Genomic DNA, 15,145 nt, shown 5'->3' on the forward strand with positions numbered 1-15,145 from the left:
CAAAATAAAATCAGATACAGCTAATACCCAGATTTTATTTGGTATAAATATAGAAATATCCAATATCGAAGGGCTTAGCTGTCAAAAAATCGCACCATTTTCATTTCGGATGTGCAGACGTTTTCTCTGCCATGTACACTCATGCAGTGTCTCTCTCAAAGGTCCAACCGCACATTTCACCACCAAATGATTTACACTCTAAACCTGGTTGCTCACCAGGTGCATTCGCTCATGGCGCACACAGACACGTGAAAACATTAGTCACACATAAGAACTAAAACCAATTTCAGCTCAGAGCAGAGGTGATTGCATATATGAACCTGTGTGTGTGTGTGTCACTGTATGAGTCACACCTACTTACTGTCGATGTGTTTTATATACAAGGATGCATGCGTAGAAGTGTGACCTGGCTGTGTAGCTCTTGTGCTTCTGGCATTAAATTACTAGCTACGTACATATAATCAGGGCTTCACCCAGGATCTCTATAGCGGGACATTTACTGTGCAAATAAAAGGTATTGACTCGCATGGTGGTTGACTGGAATGCAAATGTGGCCCTCTTACACGTTCATCTTTATTCTCCTCTCACCTCCTCTCCTACCTTCTGTTTTCTTCTTTGTTCTTTTTCCTCGACCCTGATTATTAAAGCTGTACTTGACATTAATTTGATCTTCTCTCCCCACAATGAAGTTATCTTGGAACCACCACGTATCCATTTTAGAAACTTCCATTTCCTCCGTGTGGTAATCAGTGCTGGTTTATTAGGATGGGAGTATGATTTTACAGATTTATAGAACATTGACATTGATCAGGCAATACAACATAAATATATATTCTAAGCAAGATTTTAGCAAAAGTCACACCTTTCAAACATGACATTTCCATACCAGCAATCATTTAACTTTTGGTGGTTTATGTGGCATTTTGTAACAGAAGCTTTTGTCTGTCATTCTTCACGAGACAAACTTTGATGTTGTGCATTGACTTAAATTAATAAACAATTTACTCATTTACTAAATCGAATGATTTGCATCTGGCTTTCGTTTGGACATCTCAAACACCGGTGTGGTGACATCACTACCTGTTGACTTCATATGCAGACGCAGCTTACTGGTTACTGTGTGTGTTTGTCTGACAGATCCAGCTGGCGGAGGTGGAGCAGGCATCTCTGATGTCAGAGCAGCTGTCGGACAAGTCATCGTCTCTGGCGCTGCCTGATGACCTCAGCCTGGACGAACACAGCAGCTACCAGCTGCTGGTACAAGACAGCAAGGTACTCACACACACACACACACACACACATACGGAAAGACACGTAAACTTATATTCAGGTTCATATCACACTTCAGATCTTGAACAAATTGTGTTATTGTTTTACAAAAAGCCATTGCCCAAATTGATAATAATTGAGCAGACTGTACAATTAGTTGTTTAAGTTTAGATTAACATGTGAAGAGTTTTGTTTGCCATGCACAAACAGTGCAACGCAGTTTAACATCAGTTCTATTATTCTCTATTTGACTTTGCATGCATTTTGCCATATGGCCAAAAGTATATGGGTATGCCTGTCTACATACTTCCATGTACTTTTAGTCTGGGGCTGTATTTATGGTTTGGACAAGACCCCTCGCTTCCACTGAAGAAGAATCTTAATGCTACACCATACAATGATATTTTAGACAATTTTGTGCTCCCAGCCTCGTGGCCTTTTCCTGCCAGCTCCACAAAGAAATGGTTTTCCCAGTTTGGTGTGGGAGATCTTGACTGGCCTGCACTGAGCACTGAGCTCTGACCTCAGCCCCATCCCACACCTGTAGTGTGAGCCAGACCTTATCTTCCACCATCAGTGTTGTTCCTCACTAATGCTCCTGCGGCTGAATGGGAGCAGATTCCTGCAGCCAGGGTCCAAAATCGTGTGGAAAGCCTGAAACCAGAAGAGTGGAGGCTGTTATACAGCAGCAGCATATTAATGCTTCTAGTGTTGAAATGAGATGTTTAACAACTATATACAGGTCTAATGTTCAGATATCCACATACTTAAGGTGTATATGGTATATATATACAGTATGTGCACTAATACTGCTGTATTGCCCAGCCCAGTGTATGTACAGGGAAGCAAACCTTATGTGTGGGCCTGCATGTACTGAACTCATATCCACCAATGAACATTTCAGTAAGCAGTTTTATTTAAACCAATCACTTCATTCAAACACACACACACACACACACACACACACACACACAGGTACACATGTCTTTGGGGCTTTGGGGTGTCACAGCACATGTCATCACACCCCTTCAATCCTGCTAATCATCATTAATTACTATTTACATGCTTTACTGCCTGATTAAAACACCTGCCTCCCTCTGTGCTCTTGATATGGGCATGCTGGGATACGTGTGTGTGTGTGTGTGTGTGTGTGTGTGTGTGTAAGTAAGTGCGTCTTTCATATCTCCATCTTCCCATGAACACTCCCAGTGGTTCCACCTGGCCTGTTTCATCAGCGCGTCATTGAAGACCAGTTCATTTGATCCAGTTTACAACCAACAACAACAGCTGAGCAATTTGAAGCTTTGAAGCCTGCCGTTACTTTCTTTTTACCACAGCCAGTTTTAATCAGACTTGTATAGATGGATAAAGGAAGGGACATGAAAAGGGAGCTTTTTGAAATTGGAAATAAATTGTACTCAGATTTCCATTATGACAAGGGGAAATGAAAGGCTTCAGTTTGATATCTTTCTCGCTCCAGCGAACATCAGTGCACCTGGATATCATGCTTATTCTCTCCGCATCTCTTGGTCTCATCTCTCCTTCTCTTTCACTCGCCCCTCTCTCAATTCCTTTACCCATCATGCATCACGCTCTCAGAGGGGCAGCAGTGACTCCCATAGTTCGGAGGAGTTGCCCACCCAGGGGGGCTACAGAGGGCTTCGTCCCTCCAGCTCAGGAAGCGAGGAGCGGGTCCAGGAGTTGTTTGAGGTGGGCGTCCATCCTCAGCTCAGTGCTCCCTCGCTGGAGCAGCCAAGTCCGGCACATTGCACAGGTACCAGCACAGGTAGGTAGAAGTACACATGATGGTAGTACAGCATGTAAGATACTGTATTTAGTTAGTACTGCCATCCATCGGCAGGAAAGTAAAAGTGCTAATGAGCAAACATGCAGGCTTCAAAATATAGTTTTCAAGCAGACTCACAATGCGATTTGGTAAGAAACACTGAATGTAAACATTTGTAAAAGAAAGTGTTTCTTTACTTTTTTTCTTCATCAAGAAAAGGTTGGTTTGATATAACAACTTGAACACATTTTGTATACAATAATATGTGCAGTTCATGTCACTTTAAATCACAAAAAAACAATATAGTTGCCTTTTTGGCGTTTTACCTTTTCTTGAGTTTGTTATTATTAGTGACTCTCAAGCTTTTGTCCTACGATATAGTTTCCCATTATATCATTTCAATAATAAAAGTGTAAATGAGAATTTTTCCTTCAGTAAAACCTGCTTTTTGTAGATCGTTTTCATATAACGGCAGCAAACGGCAGTTTCCATTGAATATTTCACATCACCCAATCATATTAAAATAATCCCTCTCAGGGTTACCTTTCATCAGCGCTCCTTGTTATCCTTATCAGTGTTCTTTGTGACCCTCACTGGTATTTAACCACCTCGATTTCATTAAGCCCTGACTTTGACGCGACATTGATAGTATCGTTTAAATAAGAGGAGGCTTTTTCTGAACGTCTGTGGCGCCGACACAGAGGACGTGTCTCACATTCCACACAGTTGATTGACTTCCACCGCGATTAAAGCAGTGAGGGAGGAGGCCAGTGGTGACACAGACAAAGAGATGTTGATGAATGACATGTTATGGTATGTTGATGGCTCATCGCCCCCCCCCGTAACATGACTGTCATCACTGGAACAGATGGAGCGATACAAGGCAAATTCAATTCACTGTTCAACAGCACACAGCATCACACACTGTTGTAGACACAGTGTCACTGAAGACATGGGGTAGTTGTTTACATGATATGTTTACTGCCACCAAAAAAAATATTATTTTACTCTTTATCTCAGAGAACTATTTAAAAGATCAAACTATTATTTGATTATTTAATTTCACTAAATGCTATCAGTTTGGGGGAGGAAATAATTGCTAGCACCTTTTATGTCTGTAAAGTAATAGTTTAGGTTAGCACGTTTGATTTATCTCCCATTAATTATACAAGTAGTGAGTTTTCTTTTGATATTCTAAGTAATCATTTGGTTAGTTTGGTTAGAGGTCTTATTTAAAAAAATTCACCACTTGATCTCATTATTTCTTGTGTAAAACAAGACAATTTTGAGATTAACACAAAGTGTCGTGTAGATATTGGGCATCCTCAGATTCTTAGCCACAGATAAATTTGCACTAAGGTGAAATGAGGTTCTCCCTTTTGACCTGCTCCCGATGAAATGTTCTGTTTTGTCCTTATTTTACTGAAGAAAATTTTAAGCCATCCAATCACTAGTTTCTGAAATGCAACTTATAAGATAGCATATCATCAGGTGAAGCAGAGATAGAGTTGTGTGTTATCTGCGTAGCAGTACAAACCAACTTCATGTTTGCGGATGATGAGGCCCAGGACTCAACCTTTGTCTGAACAGAACTCCCCACAGGAAACAAAGTAGTCTTGATTGATTGTTAGGTAACAAAATACTCTGTCATACACTGTATGAAACTATAACCTTCTCTTTTCAGATGGCGATGGAGGAAGTTGCAGTGGAGGTGGTGGCGGGTCTTCACCCGTCTTCCATCTACCAGCAGACTTCTTCCACCCAGCTGCCGCGGCTCATCCAGGCAGTCCTGGGAACGGTGTTAGCCCAGGAGACAGAGGGCCGTCCAGGTTGGCCTCCCCAGCGTCCTGGGCCTCCCTCCGCTCACCCGGAGCCAACAGCAGGCCCCTGAGCTCGCAGGTATTATGGACAGATGAACGGATTCATGCGTGTCTGGACGGATGGATAGACAAATAAGGATCTGACACCAGTATCTCTGCGCAACACATCAGAGACACGATGGAAAAGTGTAAACACATAATTCCTAAGAGGACGTTCAGTGAACCAAAGTTGTCATGCATCAAAAACACTTCAGGCAGTCAGATGGGATTTGCCAAATGAGGTATAATGTAAAATGAGCTTGTGAGCCCAAATACGGTGATCTGGAGGCTTGATACTGTAACACGCCTTAATATATGGCCACACACTAATAAAGATACTAATCATTGACAAACATATTGATTGAAAATGATTTGATAACAAGTCTGTCTGCAGTACCTGAGCTGCAGCATCGGTGGCAACAGTTAATTTGATTAGAGCTAAACACGGGTCTGCGGAGTGATATCATTGGATGTGGAACAGCAACTTGTTGTGTGGTCTATCATTCAGAAACTGAGGACTTGAGAATGGCTTCCATAGCTAATCCGAACTGAGCGTTGTATTACCAAACTGTGAACATACACATGACCCCCCCCCCCACTGATGTCCTACTGTAGTGTGAAACCCCGGAGAAATTATTCAGTTATAATTAAAGCTAGGATCTCATTCGTATTGAATCGAACACCTCCCCTCTGTTGGCTCCTGCATGAAACAAACGAGAATGAAAAGGCCCCTATTTTAGTTCCTGTGTAACCATGGAGACAGATTTTTCTTTCTTTCTCCTCTACCTGTTTGGTTTGTTTAGTTCGTGCCTGAGTGCCTCTGTGATCCTCAGCTGCTACAGTAATGCTCTGCGGCACTCAGCTAATTAGCCTGGCCAGCCCTGAGCCTGATACCGACTCTGTGCACACCGTTGTTCTTGGCTCCCACTTTTCACATTCTCTCCTGTCCTTTTTCTTGTATTTCCTTCATCCTCTTTACGTCTTTCTCTGTACGCCTCTTCTCTCTGTCCTTTTTCATAATCTCTTACTCTCCCCTGTGGTCTTGTATACTGAGAGCATGGAAGTCACAGTGCCAGGATTAGGTATAATGACTAACACCCTCCCGCTCATGTAACACTTTCAGTTAAACAAATGCTATATGGGCAAACACAGACCACGTTCGACTGGCATCTCCGTCACTCTCCTGTTAAGGCAGGACCTGACACATCATCCTAATTGGTACGCTGAGTTTGGTGACCAGCATATCTCCGTCCATCTCAACCCTAGCAGAAGTCTTATCAGCCAAAATAAGGGAAAGCACCTGTGTGGGTGTGCACAGCCTTGAAGGGAAGTTAACATCATTTGTCTTAATGTATTTCAAGGGGGTTTAAGCTAATACAGAACTTTGGTTATTTAAATGAATTCAACTAAACCAGGATTTCATTTAAAAACAAAGTTTATCTGAACTACGATTAATCCTAATCTTAGTTAAAAGGTCTGGCAAACCACCAGTGATCTTTTGCCCACTAAAGACTAATTGCTTCCTTTCATTTTCTTTCCCTACCTTCCTCCTCTGTGTGCAGCACCCGTCCCACAGTGACTCCTCCCTGGCCACAGGCAGTTCAGAGGGCAGCCTGCAGACCACTCTAGAGGAAGGGCTCAGCTTCAGCGTCTCCCCTCCTCGGGATCTGGACCTTCCCATGCCTCTCCTCTGCCCCCTCCCCAGCCACCCCTTACACCCCCAGGGACTGGCCACGGGAGACAAGGGCCACCCTTTACTAAAGAGACGCAGTACTACTGTAACCCTTCAAGCCACCAGGGGGCACCAGAGGAGCCAGAGCAGCTGCGGTGGCGGCAGCACCAGCCCCGGCTGCCCCCGGCAGGACTCCATGGACCCTTCAGACGAGGACGTGGGCACGGGGGCGGGTGGGGATGGCTGCCGCCAGACCCTCAACAGCGAACACTTGTCAGAAACACTGAACAGCCTCTCACTGACGTCGCTGCTCACTCCGGGCTCTCTGGCACCCCCGCTGGTGAAGAAATGTAACAGCACAGGCTCACTGGACCAAACCAATCTATCTGCCCGAAGTAAAGATGGACGCCACTTCTACGGCATAGATGCCCATGGTTACTTGTCCAACCCTTGGACGGAGGGAAGGGCGAGAGGTGAGGAGGAGGACAGTGACATCACAGGCTTCAGCATGAAAAGCAGCAGCCGGCCCACAGACACAAGCTCCAGGAGAAATAGATGAAACACTTGCTGCCTCTCTGTAGTGGAACTCTTTAACCGTTTGCATTTCGTGACCTTGAACAGAACAGGGAGAGACTTTTAATACAGTACGTGTCCTGTGAACCCGATTCTGAAATTCTCTCTCGTCTTTGAACCGTCTGTTCTCTCTCTCTCTCTCTCTCTCTCTCTCTCTCTTTCCACGTCGGATCTGGCTGCTTGGGATCAGTCATTTCTCAAAAGATTACAGTTGCTTCTGAGTTTTGACGTCCTTTCTTTTCCACAGTGTATGTGGTTGCTTTCCGAAAGGACTTAACCGTAATGACAAGGGGCTTAGCCTTTTAGCATAACCAGGATTCAGCCTTCAGCCTGGGCTTTATATTTGAGCCATCCAGAAATACAGAATATTTGGATAGCCATTAGAGAGACAGGCCTGAAAATGACAGAAATTACAGTGATTGATGAACATTATTAAGGTGATGTTATTTAAATGAAACTGCTAAAAAATTCAATTTCACAAACAGAACTTGCTTGACCCAACGTGCCCTCAACCTTTGTGCAAAAACAGTGTCATCAACATTGGACAGATGGCAAACTCTGAAGCCTCTTTTGAGGAAGAACTGAATTTTGTACAGGGTTGTTTTTTTTTTTTGTAATAACCATCGCTAACAGTAGCATCGACCAACCCTTTTTCCTCTTTAGCAGATTCGGTGGGTAACAGAAAATTGAATGGCTGTATATTTTGTGTTCTTTTTCAACTTCAGTGTATTGAAGTTGTGTGAATGTAGACACATCTGTCTCCGTTTGTGAGGGAGAGGGAGACCACGACAAGCAAGGAGCCTGGCTAGTCTGAAAATTGACGAAGGGCCTCTTTGAATAGAAGAATGAATGTGTGACTGCTGCTGAGAATACATGTGGGTTGTTAGTGGAAGCGTTGGCTTTGTGCTTTCTACATACCCATGAAAGGGCTAAAATGTATTGAGTGCAGACCTGGGCCCAAAGCTATTGGCAAATAATCTTTTGCTACCTAACATACTGTATAAAAGTATCTAAGTAAGATACATCCATTACTTTCAAAGACTTTTCTGATGCTAATAATATAAACCTATAAGAAAATGTGTCACTGAAATGAACATTGACTTGTAAAACTGTTGGTTGAATTTCTCAGAAACATTTAAAATTTCCTAAAAGCTGTATTCAACAGATTTAAGAATTTAAAATCAGGTTATCATACCCAACACATCAAAAGACTTCCTCAGCACCTGCACCCTCTACTTATATGTGAAACGGGATTCCTACAGGTCAAAAATACACTTTGTAAGGCAGGGGGTAAACGAAGCATTGTAAAAACATTTCAATGTGATATGTAAGACCGTTTGATGTCATCTGGTTTTCCCTGAGTTCTCCAGGTCCTCCCTCTGTGCAACACACTAACAATGTCTGCTGCAGACAGTTGTTGTTGTCTGATCGTATGTAGCTTAGCCTGCAAACTGAGAGCTAATACACTCAACGACTCACAGGTGGCGAAGAAAGGAAGGATGTGCTTCCTGTGCTCAAAGATGCCATAGAGAAGGTCACGTTATCAAAATATTTCAGCGTGTAAATTCCTGTCGAGATGCTAACCACCTAGCGATTGGCGCTGCTACAGGACACTGTGAGAATAATGTGCCTGTCTTTTGATATCTTTTGATGCTCTGATTTAATCAGCAGTCTGATCCAACCAGCACTCAGTACACCTCTGTAGAAGCACTGATGCCAGTTTGAAATAAAAAGAGCAGACATTGACATATATACATGCGCTGCTCTGTGGGACCGGTCAGGAGATTCAGGGCGAACGGAATGACATCAAACTGCTTTTATAACCCTCTGCCATCGTTACATGGCCCAGAATACACTTCAGCAGCTGATAATCCACTTGAGGTTGCGTGAAACACTGGGAAGGGTGGGGTCAGATTTCCAGGCATTCACAGTTTTTGTTTGCTGCATTAAACTAAAATGATTATTTGACTCAGGTTTGCTTGAGTGTAGCAAGATGTTAGAAAATACCTGATACTATGGCAAGCAATGTGGTCCAAATTGGTGTAAATTGTAACTTTGAGCACCGTCAGACATTTTGGCAAATTGTGTTGACCCATCACATAATATAGTTGTGTCACAATAGTTGAGATCCAGAGCAGGTAGACCTCAGGTGGACCTATATGCACTCACACACAACATCACCTATACCACACACTGAAGCACATACACGTTAGATACACACACAAACAGCCACACACATCACACAAAGATGTCAATGTCAAAACACTGCAGGATGTTTCTGTAGTTGTCTGAGATGAGACAGAAGAAACCTCAGTCTTCATCTCTTTCTCTACTTTGTCTTCATTCCCTCCTTATTCTATTATCTCCCTTCCACAGGGAAGCCGGACTATTAAATGACTATTGAACCCCCCCCCCTCCCATTCGAGATATGCAATATGCTACAGTAGATGTACAGTTAGATGTATGAGACTCGTATAGATAGACTATATGGTGAGAGAAGATTATATTTATGAATTCATGTATTAGAATAAAATGTCACAGAGATTCAAAGGTCACTGAAAGGATGATGATGTATTCATGTATTCCAGGGTGTCGGAGAGTGTGTTTTCTCTTTTTCCCTCCATCCTCCCAACCCAATTTTCTTTCTCCTAACTGCATGTGGGTTTTTTTTTTCCTTCTGTTTTCTTAAATGTCATTCTAGTGTCATATAAAAGTGAGATAGCTTTTCAACCTCTGACTCCTGAAGTTTTTTTTTTGTTTGTTTTTCAAGGTTGTGTTGAGTTTAATGTTGATTTATCTTATGAAGCAGTGTCCCGAGTGGAATGGCTGAAAAATATCTAAAATAATTGCTAGCGACATTTTGCTAAATCAAATTGAGCTAAATTAATAATTTAGGCTGAGGATTTTGCTTCATTTATTTTTCATGCATTAATTCCCTCTTGAATGTTATACATTACGTATAACTTAGCATTACATGTTTTTGCCTGGAAGCAGGTAAGTGTTTTATTATGTCTGTCCTCTTTTACCCAAACATCCAACAAAGGTGCTGAGTCTTTTAAAAAAAGGTCTTGAATTGTTGTCCTGTTTTGTCCAAAACGTCAGGTTGGACCCGGAAGGTTTGTCCAGCTCTTTTGTGCCCAATTATTGAGGACGCTTCTGAGCTGATCTTGACAGTAATGGCCCTCTTGAACTAAGACATGACAAGTGGCAAAAGGTAAATGGAAAGGTTTGCCCGACAGCAGCTCATATGAAGGCAGTTGTGAACGTTCCTGCCTACTCAACTAGATGCTAGCAAGCCACAGATTTGAATGTACATGGCAGTAAACAACACGTGGTTCAGATTGTGTGGATGTTGTGTCTCTTCTACCCTAAAGGCCCACAGCTTGTTCTTTTCTTCAACTACTACAGGGCTGCTACTTTGACTTTGCCATCTTGGTGATCGACTCACAGTTTCACAAATGTTGACCTACTGCAGCAAATAATTACGTCATTTCACTTTCTGTTACTGCTGGATTTGACTTACTGGGCAATATCTGCAGGGACTGCAACTGACGATTATTTTCATTATCAATGAATCTGTCAATTATTACTGGATCGGTGGCTTAATTTTTTTTTTTGCTTATAAAATGACAGAAAATAGTGAGAGATTACCACCACAATTATCCAAAATCATCTTCAAATGAAAGCCCAAAAATGTTTCGTTCAGTTTGAAAAGAATCACTCAGCAAATTGCTCAACAAAACTAGAGGAGTTGCTAAAATCTATGGGAAACACTCCAATAGCACACGTCTTGTATTATTACATAATACTCTGCAGATAAACTAAAGTATCCACACACAACTGTTTGTGTTTTGATCAAGGGGGGCGGGGGGGCAACAGGAGCTACTGCCTACTACTAATACTGCTTGCTTCCTTTGTAGGCTGGATCAAAAGAGGGACAGCAGTTCAGTTAACATGCATTAAAGGTGTGACTTGTAGTTTCTGAGGTGTTTATGGATCGAGGAGCAATTACTGTCTGTAATAAGTCACACAGGCTTTTGATTCTTTGATAGAAAATCCCTCTCTGCATGGATGAAAATGAAAGCACTTTGAAGACAGATGTCTGTTTTACCTCCAGCGTTATTTAGTTTCAGCTCAGCAAACAGATTCCTCAGCTGGCATCGCACTGTTCCAGTGTCCACACACACACACACACAATAAGAAATCTCTGCTGTCTTTCTGCTGTGCTTAGTCTGAGGGGGTCCTGGGAAATAATCTCCTTGACAAATATTTGTACATTGTAAACAATACATTTGGGCTCTGCTATAACTGCTTCATGTTTAATCTTTTTTTTCCACCCTGAAAAGCTCCGGTCGCTTTGGAAACTGTGCCGGATTTAAAAAAAAACCCTGCAGCTTGTTTTGGCTGCTGGATGCTGGTGCTGTAAGATGAAGGGAAGTAGACTGTTTTTAGGAATGTTCTAAATAATTATTATAGAGAGAGAAAAGCTTTGACCCAGGGAAAGTTAATTTCAAAGGAGGCTGTGGGAGTGGCTATCAGAATATCACTCATTTGAGCAGTCTTTGATCTAGTTGCTACCAGATTTCAAACACCAAAATTCATTCTTTATGGTTCTGCACACATGATGTTAATTCATTCATTCTCTCTCATGCCTCCAAAGCAGTATGACTGTGGCAAAGTCGGTCGATCTCAACAACTTTTGGATGGGTTGCCATGACATTTAGTACACATATTCATGGTGCTCAGAGGGTGAACCCTACTGACTCTGGTGGTCCTCTGAGTTTCCTCTGGAACCACCATGAGGTTGACATTTGGGGTTTTGAGTGAAATGTCAAAACAGCAATCGGATCGATTGCCATGATATTTGATACACGCATTCATGTTCTTAGGATGAATCGTAACAACTTTGGTGATCCAGACTTTCCATGTAGCACCGTCAAAATTTTAATTTATCCAATTCTTTGGTTTCATTATCACATTCCCTTCAGCCTCAGCTGTACTTTGTGGTGAATACTAATTAATTAAAGGTTAGCATGCTAACATTCTCAACTAAGATTGTAAACATGGAAAAAATTACACATGCTAAACATCATTGTAAGCATGTCAGCATGCCACCTACTACTACTACTACTATTACTACTACTACTACTATTACTATTACTACTACTACTACTATTACTACTACTACTTCTACGTAAAACTAAATTACAGACGAGTGCTTCACTTAGATTAAGAGCATTTTGTTTGTTGTACAGATTGTAAAGCCCAGTGAGACAAATTTGTGATTTGTGGCTAAACTGCATTGATGATGACTGAATAATTTAAAACCAGCAATTTAAATTAAAAAAAAAAGGCAAATGGTAAAACTAAAAAAGTTAATAAAATGAAACTAAATATGTTTTGAAGAGTTTTAAAAGAAAACGTATTTAAATTTCAATACTGTCTGTACATTACACCTGCACCATACAGTGAGACCACACACACTTTCATACAGTATATAAGAAAATCATCTAATCCCCTCCTGTGTTACTCCCATGTGCATATTCTGTTTTTCTTCTTTCTTCCTATTTAACCCCCCCATCCTTCCATCCATCCTCAGTTACACTCAAATCCACTTTAAGCGCCCCCACTCTTCCCTCAGATGCCACAGGCTCCCTTTCATCTCTTATTTTCCTCTCTGATCTCACCCAGGCCTGGGCCATTACAGCGAGGAGCTGCCAACTCGGAAAGAAACGTCATTAGTGAAATATATTTGACACAGCTTTGCTATCACAAAAACCCCCATAGAAATTAATTCTAACTCTATTTTCTGCTCATTTCCCGGCGCTGGATAACAAAGCAGTGTAACTTTTTTTTTTTAATAAATCCTCCAGCAGACATGTGGCACCAACAAGGCACATGTGTGGAGATTATACAATAAACCACATCTGCAAACTAAAGGATGCAGTCACACCTATATAGTTTCTGTCGTGTGCCTGAATGACAACACATTTACATTTGTAAGACTGGCTGGATTAAAACAGGAGGGAGCCCTGGGGCAAAAATGAGCTGCGGTTCCATCCCTCGATTCTCTGTGCACTGCGTATGTTCCCCGTCACCTCCAAGTACCCATCAAGTGCAGTGCACACAATGCAGTTTAATTATATTTTGCCTGCAGCTCCAGAAACGTCTATATTGAATGCTACCTGCGCCCGGGTTATGTTGCTCAGTCCATCCAATAGTTTTTGAGATATCAGAACAACTACTGGACCACAGTGGTGAACCAGCGGGCAGACCAACATTGCCACCCCTTGAGCACATGCTGCTAGCTTGACTAAAAGCACCCTCCTCCAGTTTAGTACTATAAAGCAATCATCACAGCTGGCACACAATGGAAAATGCTTAGCGGAGGCTGGTGCCAATGCCAGTCTGTTCAGGGCTGAGCGTTTTTCTTTCAGTGTTTCTGCTTTGTTTTACAGACACTTTTCTTGGCTCAGTCTTAAGGAGATAGACTTCCCTGCCACTATTTGATCATTATAACTCAGCAGATGTGGGCTGCTGTGATAAGGCTGCCATTAGCAACAAGTGGCAAAGCTAACGATCTCCATGCTAAAGATGGAAGGCTCCACAAAACCTTGAAATCTATCATCATACAGTACTCTGAGAGGGCACCAGTTCTGAGAGCTCTGTGCAGTTTAGATTCTGACTTTCACTAAAAAGTCACTGACACTAGATGTTTTGCCAATACTGATATAGCGACAGGTGGGATTTTGACATGGATAATAAGTGATGCGATGTGGTTAACAGGTGATGGAGGTTCCCCAACAACCAGCAGCCCTGCACTGACAACTGACTGCACACAACATGCACAGGAAAACTGCCAAACATTTCGCTGGTTTTAGGACATGAAAAGTCACTTAAAACATTTCTGCCAGCAAAGCCAATCCTGTTATGCATGGAGAGCAAGCTTCTGCACACACACACACACACACACACACACACACTTTAAGGAACTGCTTGAGTCCATGCCAAGCCATCCTACAGCTCAGAATTACTCCCGCTCAGAATTAACATAAAGCGGACCTCACACCTGAGACTCCTCCTCGCACTCACACACCTGGGACATCTATAGTCCAATCAGAGGCAGCATGTAAACAAACAGCAGGCTCACGGCTACGGGTGTCAAAACTAATTTAGCAGTCTGTAATGAGAGCCTGATCAATTGAAAATGACCAGGAATCAGAGTGAACCAACATCTGAGAGAGGAACATGAACGTGTAGAGTCAAAGTAAGTCAATGGTTTGACTGAAAGATGAATGTAAAATGTTTTGTCAACAGTGCTTAAACACAAACCTTTGGATCAATGATATTAATAAAACAAGACATGTCAACACCATTTCTTCCAAAAGACACCAAAAACTACCAACATGTCGCTTTGAGTAATAAATTAATAATAATAATAATAAATTATACGTTGATTCTAGTATCTGGTTCACTGGAGGAATTCACAGGAAACAATGCAACATGTAATTTTACTGAATTGATATCATCCTCACTGGTTACTGTTCACTCTCTTGTTCACTCTCTTCACACTGTATCAGAGCTTTATTAAGTTGCTTTTCATGTAAACGGAACTTTTCCTGCTGCTGCTGCGTCACATTAAAAGCATTCAACTGGCGAAACAGCGTGTCTGAGAAAGTAGCTTCTCAACGAGTGTTTACTGCCCCGGGACGTCTGGAGCCTGTAGTGTTAAACCACACTTGCTGTTACTACGGTAACCACAGTTGTCGCAAAATCATCCTAGAAGGATTACAACTTTGAATTTGTTCGTCCTTACGTACGACGCAAGCAGTCCTGTCAACACTGACAACTGATCCTGGACCTTTAATACGGTTCTTCCTTGTTTTCCATAACAACATCTTAGACAAACATTTAATCAACACAAACAACTCTGAAAACAAATGAAGTAGTCCCTCTAAAAGTTCAAACAGACCTCCCAAACTGTGC

General features: G+C 42.0%; 1 protein-coding gene across 1 annotated transcript in view; it reads left to right on the forward strand.

Moving 5' to 3' along the window:
* The window catches only part of LOC139300060 (voltage-dependent T-type calcium channel subunit alpha-1I-like), a 144,763-nt gene extending 137,618 nt beyond the window's left edge, over positions 1-7,145 (forward strand). Inside the window, exons 34-37 of the mRNA XM_070923041.1 lie at positions 1,138-1,272; positions 2,869-3,043; positions 4,740-4,954; positions 6,477-7,145. Coding sequence (XP_070779142.1) covers positions 1,138-1,272; positions 2,869-3,043; positions 4,740-4,954; positions 6,477-7,145 — 1,194 coding nt within the window. The remainder of the gene's footprint in view (positions 1-1,137; positions 1,273-2,868; positions 3,044-4,739; positions 4,955-6,476) is intronic.
* Positions 7,146-15,145: the final 8,000 nt, after the last annotated feature.

Source organism: Enoplosus armatus, chromosome 2, assembly GCF_043641665.1.
Source record: "Enoplosus armatus isolate fEnoArm2 chromosome 2, fEnoArm2.hap1, whole genome shotgun sequence".
NCBI classification, from domain to species: domain Eukaryota; kingdom Metazoa; phylum Chordata; class Actinopteri; order Centrarchiformes; family Enoplosidae; genus Enoplosus; species Enoplosus armatus.